At 33.8% G+C, this 23,858-nt stretch overlaps 5 protein-coding genes across 8 annotated transcripts; 3 read left to right on the top strand and 2 right to left on the bottom strand.

Moving 5' to 3' along the window:
* Positions 1–631: 631 nt before the first annotated feature.
* Positions 632–2,916, bottom strand: LOC136773478 (E3 ubiquitin-protein ligase MARCHF2-like). Its single transcript, XM_066727187.1, has 4 exons — positions 2,701–2,916; positions 1,893–2,056; positions 1,603–1,829; positions 632–1,114 (listed from the first exon to the last, which is right to left on the bottom strand). Exons 1-4 carry the CDS (start codon positions 2,822–2,824, stop codon positions 886–888), a joined length of 744 nt encoding a protein of 247 aa, XP_066583284.1. The 5' UTR covers positions 2,825–2,916; the 3' UTR covers positions 632–885.
* A 1,677-nt stretch (positions 2,917–4,593) lies between these two features.
* Positions 4,594–7,039, top strand: LOC136773874 (odorant receptor 46a-like). Of its 2 annotated transcripts, none has more exons than XM_066727804.1 (5): positions 4,594–4,983; positions 5,548–5,910; positions 6,401–6,605; positions 6,703–6,858; positions 6,921–7,039. In XM_066727804.1, exons 1-5 carry the CDS (start codon positions 4,625–4,627, stop codon positions 6,972–6,974), a joined length of 1,137 nt encoding a protein of 378 aa, XP_066583901.1. In that variant the 5' UTR covers positions 4,594–4,624; the 3' UTR covers positions 6,975–7,039. The 2 variants fall into 2 exon arrangements, with proteins under 2 accessions (XP_066583901.1, XP_066583900.1); XM_066727803.1 differs by having other exon boundaries at positions 6,401–6,626.
* Positions 7,040–8,787: 1,748 nt separating this feature from the next.
* On the top strand, positions 8,788–11,347 carry LOC136773827 (odorant receptor 13a-like). Its single transcript, XM_066727739.1, has 5 exons — positions 8,788–9,151; positions 9,288–9,650; positions 10,721–10,925; positions 11,014–11,169; positions 11,233–11,347. The coding sequence occupies exons 1-5, from the start codon at positions 8,796–8,798 to the stop codon at positions 11,284–11,286; spliced, it is 1,134 nt and encodes a 377-aa protein (XP_066583836.1). The 5' UTR covers positions 8,788–8,795; the 3' UTR covers positions 11,287–11,347.
* Positions 11,348–12,163: 816 nt separating this feature from the next.
* Positions 12,164–16,390, top strand: Tm2 (tropomyosin 2). Its single transcript, XM_066727805.1, has 7 exons — positions 12,164–12,318; positions 13,817–14,115; positions 14,291–14,424; positions 14,505–14,693; positions 14,771–14,846; positions 14,924–15,056; positions 16,022–16,390. The coding sequence occupies exons 2-7, from the start codon at positions 13,876–13,878 to the stop codon at positions 16,102–16,104; spliced, it is 855 nt and encodes a 284-aa protein (XP_066583902.1). The 5' UTR covers positions 12,164–12,318; positions 13,817–13,875; the 3' UTR covers positions 16,105–16,390.
* LOC136773873 (protein AF-9-like) lies at positions 16,215–23,636 on the bottom strand. Of its 3 annotated transcripts, none has more exons than XR_010822679.1 (4): positions 23,063–23,608; positions 22,727–22,992; positions 19,325–22,635; positions 16,215–18,348 (listed from the first exon to the last, which is right to left on the bottom strand). XR_010822679.1 is itself a non-coding variant. In XM_066727802.1 (4 exons), exons 2-4 carry the CDS (start codon positions 23,199–23,201, stop codon positions 20,827–20,829), a joined length of 2,214 nt encoding a protein of 737 aa, XP_066583899.1. In that variant the 5' UTR covers positions 23,202–23,432; positions 23,543–23,636; the 3' UTR covers positions 18,589–20,826. The 3 variants fall into 3 exon arrangements, 1 of the variants encoding a protein (XP_066583899.1); XR_010822678.1 differs by lacking the exon at positions 16,215–18,348 and adding an exon at positions 18,589–19,241; XM_066727802.1 differs by lacking the exon at positions 16,215–18,348 and having other exon boundaries at positions 18,589–22,635; positions 23,063–23,432; positions 23,543–23,636.
* Positions 23,637–23,858: the final 222 nt, after the last annotated feature.

The following is a 23,858-nucleotide window of genomic DNA, read 5'->3' as shown; positions in this document are numbered from 1 at the left end:
AGTAAAATCTAATAAGAAAGGGTTGTGATTCAGTTTAAATTTTACTTCCTATAGTTCTATCGGAAGTTTCGATCCAGGAAACGAAGAAGTATGTAACTACCTGTTATCGTATCGTTGGCAAGTTTTGTAATTTATAGTTTAACGGCCTTCGACTTTATTATTCCTTCTCTTCTTAAAAAATGTATCCTCCACTATTCGACCAGTTCGTTTGTTTAATAAATATTTCCATACAGTCTGATAATGGATATAAGTATGTACAATATGTAATACAAAATTGGTTTGTTAAATGTTAATAATGTATGTTTGTATAATAAAGAAAAGAATGAAAAGTAAAACCTTACAAAAAAAATGCCGATTCAGGTTAAACCTGACTTCCTAGTTCTGTCAGAAGCTTCAACTCATCAGGAAACAAAGAAGTAACTGTCTGTTATCGTCACGTAGACAATTTTTGCAATTTGTCGTTTAACGACCCTCTCTCTCTCTCTCTCTTTCCCTCTCAGCTCTGTTATTCCTCCCCTTCTTAACAATTAGATTATTCTGCTTATTTAATAAATTAAATTAAATTTAATTCTATATAAAATCAAATTGTAATAAAAATAAATATTATAATATTTAAAAGGTTCAAGTGGATTTTAATATCGTCATTAGTTATTGTCTTTCTTTCTCTCCTCGACATTCCAAACATTCATTCATTCCCTTCTTGAAAAAATATCCTTTCTAAGTTTAACAAATATTTTGATACACAGTGATATAGTTTTTGTATAATAATTGTATAATAAAAACTCGTAAAATACATCTCAATAATATTCGTTTGTACAATGTATATACACTGTTTTAAACTGAAAAATAAAATCTCATGTACATAAAAAAATGGAAAGTGACGAATCAGACAATTGTGGCTGGATGACGCGCAAACCTGACGTCATAGTTACTGTCGGATGTTATGACCCAGGAAGCGAAGGAGCCACTGCGTTGTCTGTTTTCATTCCTGTTGCAATTTTTACAACTGCCAATCTCGCTTCTGACACGTATGAGGTTGTTGGATCTGTGTTTCAATAGTAGTTTAACGTCCTGGTGTCTTTTACTCCATTGTTTCCATGACTTATAGTGGAACCTGAAACATCCAATAGGTTTTTCAATTTCTCGCATACTTTTAAACGTCGAATCTGCAGCAAACGTAAAATCAACCAAGTTGAAATATATTTTATTATTATAATAATATTTAAGTATATTATTAATTATACACTAAAACAAAATTATATATTTAATTGCTACAATTCTATAATTGATTAAAATATATACGTTTTAAAATTTACTATAAGTATTTTATTAGAAAACCATTGTACCATAGTTTTTCTTTAAGAAATACTTATTTAAATCACCCAAATTATATAACTAACAAAATTATATTTGACTGATTAAAAGAAACTTTTTTCTCACCGTAAATATAAAAAATATTCTATATAAATTGAGAATCTTACAAACAAAAAGCAAGTGTTATTAATTTTTTAATAATAAAAATGTTGGTACTCATTTAAAATCAATTTTATCAATGTAGTTTTTTCTCCAGATTCTGTAATAAATATTTAGGAGGAGAAATACCTGACTGTAACGAATACCCAGAGCAAATAAGTGACGAACAGCATGAAACAGAGTATGGCCAATCCTGTTCCTTCCCAAAAACCAAGCTTTATGTAAGCAGCTGCACCAATTGCGCAGAGATAAATGGCAGCAGCACACATAGGACTTAAAATGATCAAGCAAAGTATATCACCTGCTATTCCCTGTGGCCTGTAATCGCTCTCGCTTTTCCACCACTGGCAAAACGACTAAAAATCGTTGTATTAATGTTTCCGCATATGTCTGCTTTTTCCTAGTTTTTTTTCACTTACCTCCGTCAATGGTTTGTCCCTCTTTTGAATCAAATAATTGTATTTGCAAATCTCACAACGATCCGTGTTCGAAGTGGACAACCATTTTTCCAGACAACTGCAGTGAATCAGACCCAAAGTTCCAGCACACTCGCATGGCTCGATCAGCTCCTCCAAATGACCATCTGTTCGAGATTTTGAAAATTGCTTACAATTTTGTATTTAAAATGCACCTTAGGAATATATGTGCGCATGTAAATCTATAGAATATTCGTTTCTTTTTGAAAATATCATAGGAAAATTGTCAAGTGTCTGAAGAAATTGATATTTTGTTAACAATAAATTTGTTTAAATTTTTAACACATAATTATTTGCATTTGAGAATTATCATATAACCCCTGATGGTAATTTCGGTATTCAAACGATTCTCGTAGTACAATCGTAAAGTACAAGTCAATACGTTTTAAATTTGAAAGAATAAAATTCCATCAAGAGACACGGTAGTGTCTCGACGGCAAGATATATATGTGAGTAGGTAAAGACCTGTCTATACTGCCGTCGAATATATTATTTTCCTATCCATATTTTTTACCTTTCTTAAAACTTAAAATTGCTATAAATATTAATATTTCTACATTGATTTTAATTCACGAAGAATAAACTAAAACATTGTAATTAACTTCAGGAAAAGAAAAAAGAGATTTACAAGTACGTTTCGATACAGAAAAAATCTTTGGTTTCAAATTAGAAAAATTTCTAACTTGTATAGCAGTGTTGAATGTACATTTAGTTATAATACAACCTTAATAAAATTTTCAAAGGACCTTACCTTCGTGACAGATTCTGCATAAAACGGACAATGCTTTAAGCCTGTCCGGATTCAAATTTGCACGACACAATGGGACCCGGGGATCTTCCAAGGACGAAGAAAACTCGTTTTTACAAGATTCCATATTAAATTTTTACGAATAAAATTCCCATTTGGCTTGTCTTGTTTATTTGCTAATCGTATACAAGAGTTACTCTAGTTTGATTGGTATTACCATCAAAACGTACTACACACTAGATCAAGCTACCAATGCTCAATATTGGTGTTGACGTTTTGATTTTAGTGTCCTTGACCTCGCTACTATAATACTCACCTCTCTGTCAACTCCTCCTCATCGTTCTCATGCACAAAATTCAAACAATTTTCAAGGAAAACTTCCAATTTTCTTCTCAAAAATATTTTAACAACAAATTTTAAACAATCCTACTTATTTTCTCTACTCTTTGGATACAATTCCAATCAATCGATGCATACAGGCTTAAAATACATTTTGTACGTGAAAATCGATCTTACTTGTCATGTATAAATTATTCCCATTTCAAAATATAAAAATAATAAAGACTAATATTATTTTCAAAAAGAAAACTGTAAGAGATCAGGCCTAAGCTTCTAGCACATTTACAAGGTTTGTCTAATTTGTTTAATTATAAGTTTATTAGAATTACCACAATTTTCAAATAGAACATAAGATTTTTGTTAAATATTTTAACCTCGAAGAACCTTAAAATTTCGTGAAAATTTTTCTAAAAGATGGTACAACATTATGCCAATCTGTGCTCAAGTTTCTTCAGCATGTACATTAAAATTCTATTTATAAGCGAAGATTGTCCTTATTTATCGTAAAATCAAAATCTCTTTTACCTTTCTATGGTTTTGATAAACAATTTCTTATACACTTTATTTTCAAACGCCTGTAAGAAAATATCACCATCTGGTGTTATTTTTCTCAAGTATTTTCTTGGGAAAAATAGGAAACTGCCCGAACTGCCGTGTTTTATTCGTCGATAAAATCACTTCTACTCTAAATATCCATTTCAACAGGAATTGACAAAAGAATGATGTAATGTACAAACATTCACCCACGCACATTTTAACTAAGTTTAATGTTGGAACGTCTATTTATACAAAAAGACAAAATTTCGGAATGTTCTGTTTAATATTATAATTACATGCTTTTCTTTTATACAAAACAATTAAAAACTGTAATTTTTGTAGAAAAAAGTTGAAATTTTAATTAAACTTTCCGCAAATAGAAGGGGGCGTGAAATAGTTTTCAGTTTCGATTAAAAAATTTCTCTTCAATTAAACACGAATATTCTTATATTTCGAATTTTATATTTTCACTAGATACGCTAATACTCGTAAGCTATTGATATTCTGCACATTCTTTAAACATCATGATGAAGGGGTCTTTGAATACTGAATTCAGCCTGGTTGTATTATTTCACTAAGCCGGAAGAATAAGGAAAAAACCAGTGCATGCAGAAATCGAAACGATAATTTGAGATTTAAAATGTAAATCGCCACTTCAATCCACCGATAGACTTACGACGGTATGCTTTATAGCAACGATTCGAGAAAAAGGGGTGAAAAATTCTCGTGCAGCAATTTCAAATATAAATCATGTTATTTATTTAGCTCTGCTACTCCCTTACGAATAAGAAACCTCTTCATTTCCAGCAACATCACCCCCTTATTATCTCCACGTAACTGACTTTCAATTTCCATGCAAGATTGATCGCATCCGGGCAAGGAAAATTGCTAGTTTAAGTTTGAACAGGAAACATTGAGTTAAGAAAAAAAAAGTCAAGTTTAAAAACCTTTCATCGACAGTTCAAACAGAGAGATAGAGTTAACGAAGACAGAACTTTGATGTAAAATATTTCTGTTGGATGGCAAAATTTTAATTAGGGTCGTATAAGAAATGATATTATTATTACAGTTTAAAATATTGACTTTATGCTCCTTATGGAGGCCCAGTAATTGGAAGTCATTATGGTTCAAAATTCCATATGACATATTGACTGTGTTAACAACTATTTGTATGTGTATACTGACATTATTGCAGTTCCTGTATATAATTTTACTGGTGGAGAATTCTGACGATCTAACCGGTTGTGTTTTCCTTTCTCTCACTGTTTTCTCAGTGGCTGTGAAAATGATACATGTTCTGAAGGCTCGAAAAGATATTCAACGATTGGTTCATATTTTCACCAGTGAGCCATTCGCACCAACTAACGAAAACGAGATTATTATTCAGCAAGATTACGATAGGCAGATAAGGTACACGATTTATCCTAATGTTAAATATACTTATTTATCAAAAAAACTAAATTATTTTATAAATAGTAAGTTATAAAATGACACTAGATTTATTCTTGTTACTTACATAGTATTTTCCATCCAAGTGTTGCGAGCAAAAACCGTCATTTATAGATGAAAAAATTTGAAGAAAAAATGTCTTGCACAAATTTTTAATTCTATCCCCTAAGTACCTTTAATTTGAAGCATATTCTATTGTTCAATAGTTTTGTGAATACATGTCCAATAGAGTAATCGACTTTTTCAACCAACAATAGAAATTAAGCTTCGATGAAAGAATTTTTAATTCTCTTAACAACTTTCCAATCAAAGGCTGAAGCAAAACATATCAAGCTTTTTCTTAAAATCACTCCCCCTTTTTATAATTTTTTCGAATTTTATACAATTCATTTCGAATGTTGGTTTGATAAGTCAATATAATTTTAAATAAATCAAATTAGATCAGTTTAGATAATATACTAAAATCTAGATAATATTAATGAAAACTTTTAATCAGCTTCCATATAAATATATCGATGGTTACAGGAAGAGCACTATTATTTATGGATCTGCGGTAGAGTCCACAGTAGCAACAACTATCTTGAAATCCTTTTTGTTTGAGGTTAAGGATAAGCAATTACCTTTTAGAGCCTGGTATCCTAGTGATTATATAGCTACATGGAACTTCTTTGCTTTGGCGTATATTCACCAAGTCTACAGTTTCGTCGTCGGCTCTTTCATCGACATTGCCTATGAGACACTGATATGTGGCTTTATGATGCAGATCTGCGCTCAATTCGAGATTTTGAAGCACCGAATGCAACAATTAGTCAACGAACAAGGAAATCGATCGGACCATCAGAAAAATATAATCATTAATTGTGTGAGACATCACAATCTTATCTATCAGTAAGACAATGAGTTGAAAATGGAAACTCCAAGATATTTTTAATTGCTATCTGTTAAGACAGGAAGTCATGTCTGACAAAAAATAAATTTTACTTCCTAATTGAATCTATGTAAATATTATAACACTTCGTGAAAGTAGATTATTTTATTCTAGAATTAATCATATTTATATTTAATCACTGCCAACTTTTTCAAAACATTTCTTTACATACTACTTTTAATTATCTTATCCGTTTGTTATAAATATGAAACTTACCGACACTTCATACATATATCGATTCATGTCTACAGTGGTTAAACGTTGAGGCATTGTGTATACTATATCCCAACAAAATTAAAAATAAAAATTGTACATTAAATTATTTCGCCATTTCTACAATAATTCTTTCGAATTGCTTATATTCATCAAACTTATAGTTTTTGTCAGACAGGACTTTCAGTCTGGGCAATGCAAATACATAAAAAAAAAATACATAGAGTTTCGTTGTAGGTGTTCAAAAAACATAGTTGACGTCTTCAGTGGGGTGATAGGTGTACAGTTTTTCGTCAGTTCCTTGGTACTATGCACTACCATGTTCCAAATTGTCCAGAAGGATCTAATGAGCATGCAGGCATTATCCTTGGTTCTTTATCTCAACAGCTTGTTCGTACAAATCTTTATTTATTGCTGGTTTGGAAACGAAGTTTTGTTGAGCGTGAGTTTGGAGAGAAATTTGGTACTGAAAAAGACTAGAGTTATTATTATATTTCAATTTAATATTTTCGGTATTTTTTTTTTTTTTTTTTATTTAGAGTTATGAAATTGGGGACGCTATCTACAAGATAGACTGGACCATGTTGGAGGTAGACACTCAAAAAGGATTGATAATGATGATGAACCGAAGTATGAAACCTATACAAATAACAACTGCTTCTATAATATCTCTAAATCTGGATTCTTTCACTACTGTAAGTAAAAAAATAACGATATAGTCAGACATGCAGTATTCAATTTGCGTAAAATTTTTCAGCTAGTAAAAATGTCCTACTCGGCCTTCAATCTTCTTCAAAAATCGCAAAATTGAGAATTTTGTTTAGTTTTTAGTAAAAGAAAGAAGAGGAGGTTAGAGTTGAAATTAACGAATGGTTGATTAATTTTATTAAATTTATTTACCTCTCCTTATCGATCAAAAAAGCTGAAGCTCTTTAAACAAAAATCTTCCAACAATTATTTCTTAATCCATTCACTCGAGAAACATTTACGGAAGAGTAAAATTCAAACAAAGCAATTATTATAAAAGGATCGTCAAGAACCCTGATTGTAACGAATTTTAATACAACATTAGTTAAAAAATTGAGAATTTACCATTTTTGCATAGAAAATATATGAGATCAGTCCCAGAACTCCAGTATATTTGCAAGTTTCGGTTAACTTCATTAATATCAATTTGTCAAAAATCCAACATTTCTATAGTATAGATAAAAGTTATTAAATAATAAAATTTTTACACTTCAAAGGACGAGAAATGTTATACAGTAGGAGAAGCATTGAGCCTTTGTAAGCACAAATTTCTTCAACGTACACTAAAATTCTGTTTATATCGGCAAAGATCGACTCCCGCAAGATCAAACCTCTTTTTTTCCTTCCGATTTTAGCAAATTAATTTGTATACATTCTTGCTATATGCTCCCATGATAAACGCACCATCTAGTTTAGTTCTTCTCAAATATTTTCTTAAGAAAAATAGGAAACTGGTCTGTTCTCGTAATAAATAAAAATTATTCATTTGTTCCTTCAAATCATTTCAAGTAAATGGATTAAAGGGTACGAAAAGAATTGAATAATATTTAGTGTACAAAAGTATGCTGGAGTACACAAAGTAAGTAACTTTAATATTCAGAACATTTTATTGTTATTACAACGACATACGTATAAAAAAGGTGTATATAAGTAATTTTATAAAAAATAATTATTGATTGATGATTTCAGTGTTTCATCGGCTTACTTAAAAAAAAATGAAAAGTTTAAGAAAAACGATATTTTTTTAAATACAATTTTAAAAGTAAATTTTAAAGACAGTACAGTGATTGTATATAGCTTTTAGATAAGTATTCACAGCAAACGAAACGAACTTTTGTTAATAATCATCAAACTAATATACGAAAACCAATTTTAATGGAGCATTGTAGAAATTACTAAAGTGAATAACTGATACAGAGTGTCAATTTGAGCATTTTGTTGATACAATTTTCCTTAGATTTGAAATGCAAATCGTTACTTCAATGCTTTTTAGATTCGCAACAAAAGAAGAGGCGCTGAAATACATAAGCTACTAAAACGTAGAATATTCTGCGCATTCTGCATAAATATTTAATCGTAAAAAGGGGTCTCCGAATGTATATACACTATATTATTTTAGCAAATCATAAGAATAAAAGAGAAACCGATAGGAATCGGGAGACATTGATGTCAGATTGAAATGTAAAACGTCACTTTGCTCTCACCGACAGAAACACCACATAGATTGCAGCGATGAATCGAAAAAAGGGGTGATTTATTCTGATATTGCAATTTCAAATATAGATCATTTACTTTCTGTAGCCCCGGGTAATACTCCCCCACGCAAAAGTGTTTTCTTTATTTCAAGCAACGTCACCCCCTCATTATCTTTGCATTATAGACTTCCAATTTTCATGCAACATTGATCGCATCCGGGTAAGGAAAATTGTTAGTTTGTTCAAGGAGGAAACACTGAGTAAAGAAGAGGAAGTAGTATAAAGCTTAAAATGCTTCCATCAATAGTACCAAACGGGCAGCAAATCTAAAATAACAATTTTATTAAAGACACATTTGAAATCTTACATTTGCACGACGTTAGCTTAATTAAAAACTATATACAATAGCAATGTTTTCGCTACAATTTAACATACTGACTTTGTGCTTCGTATGGAGACCTAATAATTGGAAATCATTATGGTTAAAAGTCCCATATTACACGATGACTGTGTTCACAAATATTTGTTTCTGTACATTGACGCTTTTGCAATTCCTAGACATAATTCTGCTCGTGGAGAACTCGGACGATCTGACCGGTTGTCTTTTCATGTTCCTCACTATTTTCTCAGTGGCTGCAAAAATGATGCATGCACTGAAGGCTCGAAAGGATATTCAGCAATTGGTTCAACTTTTCACCCGTGATCCATTCGTGCCAGTCAACGAAAACGAGATTCTCATTCAAGAAGAATACGATAGACAGATAAGGTGAACGATACATTCTTGAAATAATAATTGTTCAATGTATACTGCATATAGCTATTAACACGAAAAAGAAATTAAATAGTACAAAATGTACTCGGAGAAAAAAATTGAATGGCAGTTTACTAATCTCTATTTATAGAAGAAGCACACTTATTTATGGAACAGCGGTAGAATCGACAGTAATAACAACTATTTTCAAGTCCCTTTTACTGGAAGTGAAGGATAAACAATTGCCCTTCCGGGCTTGGTATCCTGGTGATTATAAGGCTACGTGGAGCTTCTTCGCATTAGCGTACGTTCACCAAATTCACGGTTTCATCATCGCCTCTTTGGTCGACATTGCCTACGAGACGCTGATATGTGGCTTCATGATGCAAATTTGCTCACAATTCGAGATTTTGAAGTACAGAATGCAACAATTGGTCAACGACCAAAAGAACCACTCGGTTCATCAGAAATTTATTATCATGAATTGCGTGAGACATCATAATCTTATTTATCGGTAAGAGAGCGGAGAATCGAGGGTGTAATACTGTAATTATATCTGATAAGACAGGAACTGGTGTCCTCTAAAACTATGCTTTTTACATTGCAATATTATATTATAAAAAGAGGCTTCAACGATTTTTTATTCCAAAAACTAGAAATGGTTTTTGTTAACAAATGGAGGGAGGGTGTTGACCAAATTAATATATAACGTTATCAAAAGAAGATAATAATAACGTAAATAGCACACTACTTGAATATAAATGTGCATATAAAAAGAGGCGCTTATGTCGCGTTAAATAGTGTTAGTAAGGAGTATAATAGTAAAACGTCAAATATATACAGGGTGTAAGAGAATGACTGTACAATTTTTAACAGACTGCTTTTTCAGGCCTGCTTGATCATAAACCTTGAAATCCTAATAAAATTAGTGCAGAAGCTCCCAGCTGATTGAGCTACGTGGGTGACGTCACAACGTCGCAAAGACCAAACCTCAGCTGTTCAAATTTGTCAAAAACCACTAAATTTTCCAAAGTTTGTAACTTGATATTAAACAGATGTAAGGAATAATAAACCTTATTAAATTGCGAATTATTCTCTCGCACCCTATATAAGCAAAAAAATATAATTAAATATAGAATGAAATTTAAAATATGAAAACATTGTTTAACGATAATTGCTGATGTTTATAGACGCACATTAGTTTTTTTTTCATTTAATATTTTATCGATAACAATTTCTATGTCGTTAAACACTGAAGTCAAAAAGTATAACTAATTCAACACGGCAACATCAAGATTAGAAAATTAGAAAAATAAATCTGACCATTGTAACTGTATTTTTTCTACATTCTGTAACTTTTTCCATGTTTTTCTTCATTTTTCTTACAAATTGACACCATAAAAAGTGCAAGAAATGGTGAAAAGTACAGCACAATTGTAGAAACTTAATCATACATTAATATTTTGATGCTTCTCTATATTACAAATTATTCTTTTACTTAAAACTTGTCTATTATTGAATAATATTTCCTGTTTTATCGGAGACAAATATCCAGGAAAAGAATTTTATGGAATTTTGTTGAAGGTTTGCGAAGAGATTGAATGGCGTGTTCAATGGGGTTATAGGTGTACAGTTTTTTGCCAGTTCCTTGGTACTGTGCACTACCATGTTCCAAATCGTCCAGAAGGATCTGATCAGCATGCAGGCATTGTCCTTAGTTCTATACCTCAACAGCTTGTTCGTACAAATCTTCATTTATTGCTGGTTTGGAAACGAAGTTTTGCTGAGTGTGAGTTCGGGAAGAAATTCGGCTCTGAAAGAGACTAGAGTTATTATTGTATTTCAATTTATTATTCTTTGTATTTTTTTTTATTTAGAGTTATGAAATTGGGGACGCTATCTACAGGATAGACTGGACCATGTTGGAGGTAGAAACTCGAAAAGGATTGATAATGATGATGAATCGAAGCATGAAACCGATACAGCTGACGACTGCTTCTATTATATCTCTAAATCTTGATTCTTTCACTACTGTGAGTAAAAAAAGAACGACATTGGTCGGCCATACTGCGTACTACTTACGTTAAATTTTTCAGCTACTAAAATTGACCTACTCGGCTTTCAACCTGCTTCAAAAAACGCAAAATTGAGACTTTTTTATGATTTTAATAAAAAAAAAAACGATGTTAGTCGAAATTAACAAAAGACACGGAAAATAGGAATAAATTTTTATGAAAAAGAGCAATTAGCGGTATTACCTAGTGCATTTTAATCAGACCCTTTCCCTACTCAATTAGAGAAATTAGAGCCGAGATGCTTGTTTATCCATAAGTCAAGGACAGCTTGTTCTTGGTGTTATTTTTACTTATAATAGTTATCACGATCATTTCCCAGATGTATAACAAGACAATAATTGTTTCTCGATTCTCCCTATAATAATAAAGAAAAGAAGCTTTATAAGTAGTTAGAAAATTGAAGAATTTTAAAAAGCGTAACTTGACCCGCTTAATAACGCGGCGACAATAATAAATGACTCGAAGGAAAACACTGCGGGCTAAGTTAAGCTTTGTTACGCAAGCTTCTTTTTATTTCGTAAACATGAAAAATTCCATTTGCAAATGTAATGGTGATGAACCATACACGTACGACACAATTCGTATCTTGCTGAAAATTACAGAGACCGGATGAGATTTTTACTGGTCGATGACGTTAATTATGTGGCCTATACATTTGGCGAAAAATAGAAACAGAATAAATGTTGGCAGCATAGAGCCGTTGGTTTAAAGTCATTCTCACGGATTCGTTTCGAACACGATTCGCGATGAAAAGAAATTAAAATTGAGACGGGAAAGGAATGAAGGATTTGCAAAATGATTTGCTTGGATTAAGGTATATTATTAATAATCGATAACGAGAAAGATAAAAGACATGGCACCTGAAGGCATTTGGATTCTCGAGGAATGGGTGTGCGGAGCAGAAAATAAACCCGAAGCCGAGAAAGCTGGTCTGGGATGCTCGATGCGGGCCATTTTTGGGCTCCCCACCAGTTGCATCTACAGCAGCGCCGGCTGGAACGAGGTAGCTCAGTTTTCTCGAAGCTTTTCGAAAGCTTTTCTGGCTACGCGGGCTCAGACACTCGCTGACACTCGGCTCGCGTCGTTCCAGAGCCCCCAATCGACTAGGTAAGTCGTCAAATCATTGGCAAATCTGGCCAAAAAAGTTTCGCGATTTATCGCTATAACCTACAATCTTCGCTCGACGCTTTGCTCTTCTTCGCCAATCCTGGATTATGTCAATCTACGTCAAGCTTGGATTTCAGTGGATCTCGCTACTATTTGAGAATCATTAACCAGTTTTAATATCTTGGACAGCTTTGCCCTTGCACTTGTACAGAGAAAGTGAGAGACAGTCAAAAAAGCTTCGGCATGCTAACAACATTAACCTGCAGCGAATGGCCAGCTGGTCAAAACAATGGAAAAATTCGAAAGTGTTTTACGTGGAACTTTCTTAAAAGGAGATTAGGAGTAGTGATTGCTTTGAAATTCACTTTGCTAAACACAAATTCCGTAAGTAGACAGCCACTCGTTTCCCAGTGTCCTTGCTTCAAATTTTATTATAAATATTTGTTTTTTTTTTCCTAATGGTCCGTTACGAATTAAAACTTCGAATCGTGTTTGCGTCCTTTTTTCGTTGTTTATTTTTTAAGGGAGGGGATGATGGGCTCTCGATGAAATTACGGTGTGTCCCAAGAATTCGAAAAATCGGCGTGTAAGAAATGTGTGTTAGGCGATGGTGTTGAAGAAATGTGTGACGAAAATAAACTGGTGCTTGCCACTTGATAGTTCCGCCCGCGTGCTATTTTCAAACCGCTAACGTCCGACATCCAGACTTTTGCGGGCTTTACCTAAACCTACTCGGATTACTCGGTTTGACAAGCAGGCGAGAATTATAGCATTACGAAAATCTCCAGCACAGTTCTCATGCATCTACTGTATCTAAAAAATATGATCCGATCCTTTATATACCCAATTATTAATTATTTAATTTCTCATAATAGATCTTATTTATTGACACGGAAAGAATGAAAGAGGATGGCAGAGTTTGGATTTACTGGACACGGGAGAACGAAAAGTTTTTGCAAGTCGCTCTGCTCTAACCAATCGCAATAACAACAATGCTCTCCTAACGCTTAAGGATTTAGCTTTTGGCCCTAACACAGCGCGATGCTGTAAGTAGAGCTAGCAAGACTACTAACAAAATTAGATATAAATCTAAAACAAAATCACAACGATCGGTCGATGAATTTCAATATTTTCAATAATTTATCTTGATTAATTTCAAGTGGCACGATTGCAATGATATTATTTTTTTGTTGAAATTGTCGATCTGCCGAGAAACTATTAATAATCGTCAGTAGGAATGTCGAATGTCGGTCGTCGGGTGACGCTACGCCCGTTCTCGGCAGATGTCGGTGGTGGGCTTTCCTATAAACGCTGTTGCCATCGTTGCCACATATTTTTAGAATCCAGCCGCGGATGCTATTTTCGTAATGGACGATGTGGTCGACTCTTCGGCATCAGCCGTTACCAAAAATCATCGTGATTGCTACGAGATAAAATTGAAACGAGTCGATCGAGATTTCTTAGGGACTGAGAAGTGATTGAAATGGATGAATTACAGGAGACATCCGGGAGGTTTGATAATTTTTAAAGTAGATCGGAAGAAGAAAAAGCGGCAAGATGGACGCGATCAAGAAGAAGATGCAAGCGATGAAGCTTGAGAAGGACAATGCGCAGGATAAAGCCGATACCTGCGAGGGACAGGCCAAAGAGGCAAATCTGCGTGCGGACAAGGTCCTTGAGGAAGTGGCCGATCTCACGAAGAAGCTCGCGCAAGTCGAGGCTGACCTTGAGACCAACAAGCAGAATCTAGAACAGGCCAACAAAGACCTTGAGGAGCGCGAAAAATCACTGACCAATGTAAATATTCTTCTAATAGTAAAACGTACATATAGTGTCAGAAACGTCGTTGGAACATTCCAGAAATCCATCTGACGCGTTGGAACATTTCTGGAATGTTTCTAACACATGTGTCGATCTCGCTCCACATGAAAACGCTTCTGACGATCTGATTGCCTTTCCGTGCATTATTCAGGCCGAATCAGAGGTAGCCGCTCTGAACAGAAAAGTCCAGCTGATCGAGGAGGACCTCGAGAGATCGGAAGAGCGTCTCAATACAGCAACGGCCAAATTGGCGGAAGCATCCCACGCAGGCGACGAGTCCAGCCGGTAAAGTCACTTTATTTTCACAAAACACAAATATTTTACTCGTTATTATCCTGCATTTTAATTATGTTTTTATCGACTAGTATGTGCAAAGTGTTGGAAAACCGCGCTCAGCAGGACGAGGAAAGGATGGACCAACTGACGAACCAGCTAAAGGAAGCTCGTTTACTTGCGGAGGATGCTGATGGAAAGTCTGACGAAGTCTCGCGTAAGCTGGCCTTCGTTGAAGACGAGCTAGAGGTCGCTGAGGACCGTGTAAAATCTGGAGAAGCGTAAGTTATCTTCGTCGAAAGACTCGAGTGGATCCCTAAAATCTTTCATTTATCTAATCTCGCGCAATACCCCTCAGGAAAATCATGGAACTCGAGGAGGAATTGAAGGTCGTCGGAAACAGCTTGAAATCCCTTGAAGTATCCGAAGAAAAGGTAAATAGCTTTTGATGCAATTCAAAGATATTTTATTGTTATATTTGTTCCCTTTCTCTATCTTGATTTTACCCTAGGCAAACCAAAGAGTCGAAGAATTCAAACGCCAACTTAAGACCCTGACCGTGAAATTGAAGGAGGCAGAAGCCCGCGCAGAGTTCGCTGAGAAAACCGTCAAAAAACTCCAAAAGGAGGTTGACAGGCTCGAAGGTATAACAAACATTTTGCCAGTCTCATATTGTACTACTCAAAAAATGTACATAGCTTCCATTTGGACCCCTTTATGTAACAAGAAATCAAATGTCGTATATTTATTCTGATATAAATTTAGGAAGAAATTTAAGCATTTGATTCCTTAATGACATTAAGGAATGGTCCTTGTACTATCTCTCTTTCGATAACTCTTTTAATTCTCAACGATTTTATACTTTTAACTTTTTTAATTTTAACAATTTTTCCGCAGTGCTGCGCTTGCTCAAAAACACTTTTACAACTAAAATTCTGATTCTGTATCGAGCAACAGAAGCCAAAAGTATATACACAAAACGAAAGAGAAAATATCACAGCTGAATAATCGCGTTTGCCAAATTGCAGTTTGAATGCAATGTTATTTATTTCGTTGCAGACGTATTGTACCGCCAGAAGGAACAGCGGAAAAATATTATCGAGGATCTGGACTCGACTTTCGCCGAGCTTTCTGCCTATTAAAAATAATTATCTTTCTCTCTCTCTCTCTCTCTCTTTCTCGCACTCGCCTTCTTTTCTCTATTTATCTATCTTTTTCTTTCTGTCTATTCGTCTCTTTCTTCGTTATATAATGTACACTTTATAATTGTTTCTCGCTCGCTGGCTACGCTTCGGATACATTTTTTTCTCCGAACTTTTTGCTTCTAACAACACGCGAAACGAATGATTTTCTGCCCACGAGTTAAAATATTAAACAACTTTACGTCAGACGACAACAGGTACTCTGCTGTTTTAACCCCTTTTCTTTTCTATCTTCTCTTTATTTGTTAACTTTCCGCTTTGCCTAATATCTGGAACCTCTGTTTATATCATCTGTTTCCCATTATAAAACAAGGGAAACAAACGCCCTTTCTCTCCACGTAGAACCGTCAATATCCAGTAATTTCTATTGTAACTATAGAAATAACGTTCTGCCTTACCTTTTTCAGACGAGCTGGGCATCAACAAGGACAGATACAAATCCTTGGCCGATGAGATGGACTCAACATTCGCTGAATTGGCTGGATATTAAATCGCTATTGGGTATATGGATTATCACATCTTCTGTGTTTCAGGTGTTTTCATGATATTTATTTACCGGGGACTGAAAACAAGACCTTCGAAATCGAAAAAAAAAAAATATCAAGAAATTGTAAGCGATACTCTTTTTTCAATCGCGCATATCAACGAGAGAGAAATGCTTCTCGTTTGATCGATCATTATACAAAGATTCTAGTCCTTAAAATGCTATTCTCACACGTTGTCTGTTCTGAGTAATAAAAATCGTGGCTACGTTCGTTTCTCCCATTGCCACTTTATTTTCGAGACTTTTCCTTTAAAAGAAATACCCCATTTAGCCATCAAATTCGGGGGAACATACGAACGTTTCCTAGCACCTTATACAGGAAAAACGTCCGATTATTTAAAACGCGAGATTTATTTTCAAGCAATACTTTGTTACATCGTTGTACGAATTATATAAATAAATAAACGGTTGTAATCTGGTAATAAAGAATAAAGGAATACTTTAGCTTGTGCTAGTCGCAGGAATATGTCCTAAAGGGAGGTAAGTGATGAGACATGATTATTTTTCTTATTACAGAGGCGAAATTATATATAAGACGTTTATTTCTCGCTAATAAATTTAATAAATTTACACGGAACATGGCATGTTCGTCAGATGGCATATAAAGTGTGAATTAATTAACTTACGTTTTACGATAATTACAGTAATTCTCTCTCCGAGTTGTTTATATTTACAAATTGAAAACCTCAATAATCTTGCTTAACACTTAAATCGCGTTTATCTTTGTGCAGTCTCGTTGCTCATTTGTACAGTGTAATTTAATCATTCAGCTAGTACAAAAACATTGTACACACTTACATGCACAGCTGGAATTACAGCTGTCATGGTAAAGCAGAGATTACACACTGCAAGTACACACACCGATGAGAGTGAGACAAAAATACAGCCGAGTCCCCTTTAATTCTCCATTAAGTTTTTCCCCCTAGATTCGTTTATTTTACTAATACACGAACGGTCCTCTCTTGTTCATGATATTTGATAAAAACCAAGTTTCGCACGAATCGTTTGTATGATTAATTTACTGGGCTTGTTTTTTCGCTCTTTATCTCCTTTGCACGCACCTCAGCGTTTTCTCCCTGTTTTAATCGGACATAATTGGTCAACACTGGCAGTACATTCGTATTACAATAACACGACATAGTCGGTACTTAATCTTTTCAATTTGTGAAACGTACGAATATGTGCGAATATAAATAACATTTTAAACTATTGCCTTAGATTTTAGTAATAATATCATCTTGATTATTAATGATAGCGCTATTAGCAAATACAGACTATTTGGTGTATCCATTGCACGCAACATGACTGAATGTTGAAACTTACAGAATCAATTACACATTGCAATAGCATCTATAGTTATTGGTGCTATCGCAATTTTGCTACCAGTAAAATATATAATTAATAGTAAATATATATAATTAATATGATTTACAATCCCAAACTTTCTTATTTACTTTTCATATACTTTCAAAATAATTATTGGCCACTAGAGAATGCAGTACCATTCATAAAGAAATATTTGTTTTTCTTTTACTCTTTTCGCCCTTTGCTTTTTTTTACACAAATAGGATACAGCTACCTCGAGAAATCGCTAATATCTTTATATAACTATGCAATAGGCGTATTTTCCTTTTACCAAAAATCTCAATTAAATCACAGTTTAGCGACTCAGCTAAGTACACTTTATGCAACTTCAACTGTGCGTAACTAAGTTGCTCCGACTCACTTGAAGAGTAAAAGGAAAGCACCTGATGAAAGTGCGGCGTGTATACACATGCAGGTGGAATGACGATTAATAAATTTAATAACACAAACATTACAAACACGAATCAAAGACATAAAAAGTATCAGATACGTCAAATGTAACATGAGCGGCAAAAATGATATACGATACATTTGTTCGAAACTTGATTTTACGCATTATAATAGTTTATGGACCGTTCTTTCCCAATAATCAAGTAAACTTTGTTCACTGTAAATATAAAGAGCTATTTAGAATTATTTAGATCTTGACTTTTTGGTAGCATTGTATGTGTAAACAACATCTATAAATAATCAAATTTTTGTTGCACACACACATATATATATATATATAATTATATATATGTATGTATATTATCTATACTATATATTTATATTCGGAGTCACACCACTTAAAATCTCCCAGAGCACAGGTGCAGGAAAACGTTTCTGTAATTATAAAAGATATATCAATATTTAGTACAGTAAACTTCTTTGCATTTGTATTCAGATAAGTCTTATAGGGAAAATTCATATCTCTAATCATTAGGCAGACAAACGTTCTCTTACGTTCACGCTTTAGGTCGCATTAAGCGGTGGGTCCTACATGCAGTATACAATATACGTACACATATAGTCATATAGCATAACATAATTTAATGGTAGAATGACAATAAATACGTAATGATCTCGATGCAAAAGAGATTTAATTTATGAGAAGAAGTTCCTAATCAGAGATCAAATAATTTTTTCTATAAATTATAGATTAAAACACGTGAGCATTCATCCACGTGTCTGCGTTAAAAAAAAGTTAACATCAACAAATAACTGACTGTCGTGTTATATGAAAATCATTAAATATACATTTGTTCTATGCAATACAAGTAAATGCATTACAGGACCACTCTCATCTCATAGTACCCCACAGAAAAACATTACAAGGTATGTCCGTTCAAAACGATCTGATCAAGTTCAAAAAGTATGCATCGTTATCATAAGCATGCACATTTAGATATTTACATAAATCTGTGTATAGTATATTTAAAACGGTACGAATTATTTTAACCTAAAATGCAGATACGATTTACACTTTGCACATGTAACATTTAACCACTGCTGGAAAAATTCAATGTGAAGATTAAAAAATGCTTGGTGCACTTTACATAATTATTCTCCACATCACACAGTATAAAGTTTTGTGTTACAATACATGCATTTTGCTTCCTCACAACTCTCAATTGAAGTTTTTTTCACAGAATCGTGGTTCACAGATACATCATAGATTACATAGAACACAAATCTTTGTTACTAGTTATTCTCTCTGGGCAAAACAAATAATATATCTACAAATTTATTTGCTATATTTTAAAGGTATAAAGCAGCTTAAGCTATTATTAATTTTTAAAAATATAATTTTTTTAATTACCTTTTCTGATTCTATTTCTTTTTCACTTTATCTTTGTCTCATCTATTTGTTTTAAGTCCAGTCACAACCAGACATCCATCCACCATTATTCAGTTAGCAATTGATGTAACTTCTGTTCTTTTCAAAATTATCATTAGTTTTCTAGCAAAAGATTTATAAATCTATTTAGAACATCAATCTTTTTGCTATACATATATTAGGGAGGGTCGTTAAAAAGGGTATTTTTTATTTTTAGCGATGCACCCTTCAAAAGTACTCCGAATAAACAACAAAAAAATATACCTGAAAACCCTGAATGTTGAAAATAAAAATTCTAAAACACTTCCCGAACCGCTTATTTTTTCCCATTTAAATGACATAGGATTTTGACAAGTTGTGGAAAGAAATGTTGAACTTTCCGTGATTGTTACCTTAAAAAGTTATAAGCTATATAAAACAATCAAGTATAGGTATTAATATTTGTAGAAATTTGAGCAAATTCTCTTTCATACACATAAAAATTGGAGCATTACTTAAATCAATTAAAAACCGGTTTTAGGATTGTTTTCAATGGTGTGCCAATCTTTGTGCATGTAAAAGAAAATTTGCTCAAAATTTCTGCACAAATACTACTACCTATAGTTGACAGTTTAATATAGTAAACAAAATTTTAAGGTAACAATTATGGAAAATCCAAAACTAATTTCCACAAACCGTTAAAATCTCATGTTATTTAAATAAGAAAACGTAAGAAGCTCGGGGACGCTTCTGGATTCTTTCTCAGCGCCCAGACTAAAAAGATATCTTTTTATTTATTTTGAGGGCATCTTAATCAAAAAGAAAGAAATACCCTTTTTAATGACCACCATAATATATATATTTATATATATATATATAAAGAGAGAGAGAGAGAGAGAGAGAGAAATAAATATGCATAAAACTTTTTCTCGATAATGCAGTGAACGTGCGTAATTATACGTAGTTTTTTTATGAGAATAAAATAGTGTTCATGCAAACCAGTACCTTGCAAATACCATAAATTCAGATCATCATTAAGATAGAATTACGTTTTTCTGGGGTTATATAAATAAACGATATAACACTAAAAATCGATCAACATCAACATAAACTTAATGCATATAAAAATGCAGATATTTTGCTTGTATATGTATTGTATGCAAATATATATAAATATGTATATATGTGTATATATATATATATATAAAGAGATTTATATACACACAAACTCTTTAATAGGATAACAATAAATCCAATTAAAAAGTACCATTTGACATTCAGATAAACTTGTTCCGCATTATCAGAATTAGCAATTGATTCGTTACAAGTCTGAACTTTCCTCTGCTCACCTTGAAAAAACCTATTCAATGTTTAAAAAACACAGTCCACAAATTTACAAATTATATAGTAAAAATCTGTTGATAAGCTCGAATGATTCAATAGGTTCTGAACATAAGTGAATCAACGGAGGAGAGTGCAATGCATTAGGCAGTCAGACTATTAGGTCACGATGCGGGAAAGAATTGTTGTAGACGCTGAACGGTCCTGCGATCAAGGGCGCACAAATCAAAATCAAATGTTTTCTTCGTAATCTCGTATTGACCAGTCTCCAAAATAATTCTAACTACTCGTTGGAGCTCCTGGTTGTCCTGAAGCGTCATTATCTTTTGCTGCAAGTCCTTGAGCTGCGACACATAGTCCTCAGAGAACACTGGAGGCTTTCCTAAATCGGGCTCGACCAAATTCGTGGAATCCGGAGCTACCTGTTCTGCGTCATTTTCAACTTTTTCGGTTTGGTCAGATATGGAGCGTTCATCCTCGTCTTTGATAGGATGATTTTGTAGAGCGGATTCCGCTTCGACAGCGACAGGACTCTGACTGGAGGATACCGGCTCCACAAGAGGCGAGGTAGAATGACCTCGATCCTTTTCTCTTTTAACAATAAGATGTTCATCATCGGCCTTGCTCTCGCTTTTCCTTTTTCTTTTCTTACTTTCTCTCTCTTCTCCTCCGCCCTTATTACCCTTTAGCTTATCTTTCTTGCCACGATCACCCCGCTCCTTTCTAATATCCGCTGGAGGAACCGGAGAAGATAATTTTGTAGTTTCCGTGGATAAGGTAGACACTGGGAGTACATCGGCTTCTTTCTTCACTACTGTTTTTCCCTCTGGAAACGAACAATCATCATCCATAGAGGGCGCGGAATCGCTGCTATCTCTTTCGGGCATTTCTGCCAAGAGAGCTGACAAAGGTGTTGTCGATGCTGGTGGTACATTATTCTGCTTCTCTACCGTACCCTTTGATTTTTCCTTTTTTTCTCTTTTCTCACGTTCCTTACTACTGTCTCTCTTATCTTTCTTATCACGCTTTTTATGTTTATGCTTTTGTCTATCTTTATCAGTCCTACCCTCCTTTATCTTTTCCGTCTTATCAGCTTTCTCGGACTTGTCACTCTTAACCGATTTCTCCTCCTTCGCCCTTTCTACTTCTTTCGTTTGCTTCGGCGATTTTCTGCCATCTTTATTAACTTTCAGCTCCTGACTTCTATCCTTTTCTGACTTTTCCAACTTTTCCGGCTTATCAGTTTTCTTTTCGGTAGATTTCAACACTTCTTTAGCACCAGCACGCTCAGAATCTTTATACTTTTCTTTCCTCTCTTTGTCTTTATCCTCCTTATGTTTTTTCTTCTCCTTCTTTTTCTCACTTTTTGATATATCCAACAAAGTCTTAGAATTATCTTTTATCCTGTCGTTTTCCTTTTCCTTCTCCTGCAAACTTTTTTTCAAATCTTTTTCTTTTGTCTTTGGAGATGCCGACCTTTTCATCTGTGGCAATGGTACAGGACTGGTGGGTTTTTTAGTTACCACAGGAGACGAAGGTCGTCTACTCATAGGACTCGAATGACTTTTACTACCAGGACTAGATGACCTTTTAATTTTATCTTTACTTCTACTTTTTTCTTTTGAAATATCTTTTTGTTTCTTATCTTTCTTTTCCTCTGACTTATCTTTCTTGCCATCTTTGTGAGGGCTATCTTTATTTTTTATTGTTTTGTCGCTTTTATCAGACTTTTCTTGTAGGACTGGAGGCTTAGGCATGGTAGTTTTATCAACTTGCATTACCTTTTTATTGTCTGGAGAAATTTTGGCCGTTTTTATAGGAGGTCCAAATAAATCAGCAAATGCATTTGATGTTTTAGGCTCTACAAGACGATGTTTCTTTGCCTCACTTCCACTTAATTTGGGTTTTCCAATCAGTGGTGGAGCCTTTGAATCACCTTTCTCCGTTCTTCCATCCACACCTGCCACTATTACCTAAAATAATTTTGTTTTCATTGACTTTGGTTCCTGAATAACAAAAAGTTTCATCTTGAGGTTAATAGAATTTAACAATATATATACTTACAGCTCCGCCTTTTAAAAGCTTTCTTCTAAAATCATCATTCGGATTATTGAATATTTCTGTATGTCGAATAACATTGTTGATAGCTGGTCCACTCGGTTGTAACTGAAGATCATAAAGAACTTGAAACTTCTTAGGCTCATCTTTATTCTTCAAATAAATATCTATTGGAATAAGAAACCCTGCATATCCAGATTCTTTAACTATAAACGGAGGTTCTTTCAACACTCTTTTTGGTTTGGGAAAAGTTTCATGAAGATGGAACACAACTGTAAACAATAACTCATTATTACAATTTAAAATAGAAAGATTAATAAAATAGCAAAAGCAGTCCTGCACCTTTATCTATATAATGATGAATATCTGCATTATCAACTCCTCTGACAAATACTTCCCAATCATGCGTATACCCTTCAGGAGTGGTACGCACACGTAACACTGATGCGTGACCACATTCTAATGTCACACGAATGGCCATTCTCTTTTATATTATTAGACACTTAAGATTATTTATCAATAAAAATACAAACAGTTCGTTTCACACCAAACTGTTGTACAAATTACATTTTTGGAGCAACTCAGATTATCAAGATTTTCTCAATTTTATAATTCTACAAATATGTTTATTTACCGATAAAATTCATCGTTCATTGACTCATACCGCACTTAGAATGCAATATCAGGACTAATTGGACGATTACCCGCAGACCTAAAAGTTTTACACAACATTTGAATTCGAGAATTTTGTATGAAAATGTTGATCACTCGTACAGAAAAAAATCCTCATATTCATAACCGATTATTGGCAGGGCTATTCACCTGTTAAATGTTAGGCGAGTAGAACGAATTTTCACAAGAATTTCGCTGTGATTATCAACAGGTAAACTGCACACCACCAACAAGAACTAGTCGCCATAGTCCTTATAATTCCACAAAATAGGACTAAAAAAAATTGAATATAATGCCATCTACAGGGAAATAAAATAATCGTTATATATTCGGAAAAACAAGAGCTAGTTGCATTTCCGCCTAAAAGGCTGTTCAACAAGTGCGTTCCAAAAATCATCCGAGAGATATCTCAGATATCCATTTGGCATTTGGTTTCACTCGACCAATTCAATATCATAAAAAATGA

This window comes from Prorops nasuta, unplaced genomic scaffold (assembly GCF_024137725.1).
Source record: "Prorops nasuta isolate Cenicafe-Biocafe unplaced genomic scaffold, Cenicafe_Pnas_1.2 PNAS00005, whole genome shotgun sequence".
Taxonomy (NCBI): Eukaryota; Metazoa; Arthropoda; class Insecta; order Hymenoptera; family Bethylidae; genus Prorops; species Prorops nasuta.
The sequence above is the reverse complement of the archived record's forward strand: the minus strand, read 5'-3'. Positions and strand labels throughout refer to the sequence as shown.

Excerpts from the sequence above, each read along its gene's own strand:
- LOC136773478 (XM_066727187.1), bottom strand. The coding sequence starts at position 2,824 with ATGGAATCTTGTAAAAACGAGTTTTCTTCGTCCTTGGAAGATCCCCGG. Across the intron at positions 2,057-2,700 it reads ATGCAGAATCTGTCACGAAG|ATGGTCATTTGGAGGAGCTG; the intron begins GTAAGGTCCTTT and ends AATCTCGAACAG. Across the intron at positions 1,115-1,602 it reads TGGGTATTCGTTACAGTCAG|GTTCCACTATAAGTCATGGA; the intron begins GTATTTCTCCTC and ends TGGATGTTTCAG.
- LOC136773874 (XM_066727803.1), top strand. The coding sequence starts at position 4,625 with ATGATATTATTATTACAGTTTAAAATATTGACTTTATGCTCCTTATGG. Across the intron at positions 5,911-6,400 it reads CATCACAATCTTATCTATCA|GTGTTCAAAAAACATAGTTG; the intron begins GTAAGACAATGA and ends GTTTCGTTGTAG. Across the intron at positions 6,627-6,702 it reads TGAGTTTGGAGAGAAATTTG|AGTTATGAAATTGGGGACGC; the intron begins GTACTGAAAAAG and ends TTTTTTATTTAG.
- LOC136773827 (XM_066727739.1), top strand. The coding sequence starts at position 8,796 with ATGTTTTCGCTACAATTTAACATACTGACTTTGTGCTTCGTATGGAGA. Across the intron at positions 9,651-10,720 it reads CATCATAATCTTATTTATCG|GTTTGCGAAGAGATTGAATG; the intron begins GTAAGAGAGCGG and ends ATTTTGTTGAAG. Across the intron at positions 10,926-11,013 it reads GAAACGAAGTTTTGCTGAGT|AGTTATGAAATTGGGGACGC; the intron begins GTGAGTTCGGGA and ends TTTTTTATTTAG.
- Tm2 (XM_066727805.1), top strand. The coding sequence starts at position 13,876 with ATGGACGCGATCAAGAAGAAGATGCAAGCGATGAAGCTTGAGAAGGAC. Across the intron at positions 14,116-14,290 it reads GCGAAAAATCACTGACCAAT|GCCGAATCAGAGGTAGCCGC; the intron begins GTAAATATTCTT and ends TGCATTATTCAG. Across the intron at positions 15,057-16,021 it reads GGAGGTTGACAGGCTCGAAG|ACGAGCTGGGCATCAACAAG; the intron begins GTATAACAAACA and ends TACCTTTTTCAG.
- LOC136773873 (XM_066727802.1), bottom strand. The coding sequence starts at position 23,201 with ATGGCCATTCGTGTGACATTAGAATGTGGTCACGCATCAGTGTTACGT. Across the intron at positions 22,993-23,062 it reads TCATCATTATATAGATAAAG|TTGTGTTCCATCTTCATGAA; the intron begins GTGCAGGACTGC and ends TATTGTTTACAG. Across the intron at positions 22,636-22,726 it reads AGCTTTTAAAAGGCGGAGCT|GTAATAGTGGCAGGTGTGGA; the intron begins GTAAGTATATAT and ends AAATTATTTTAG.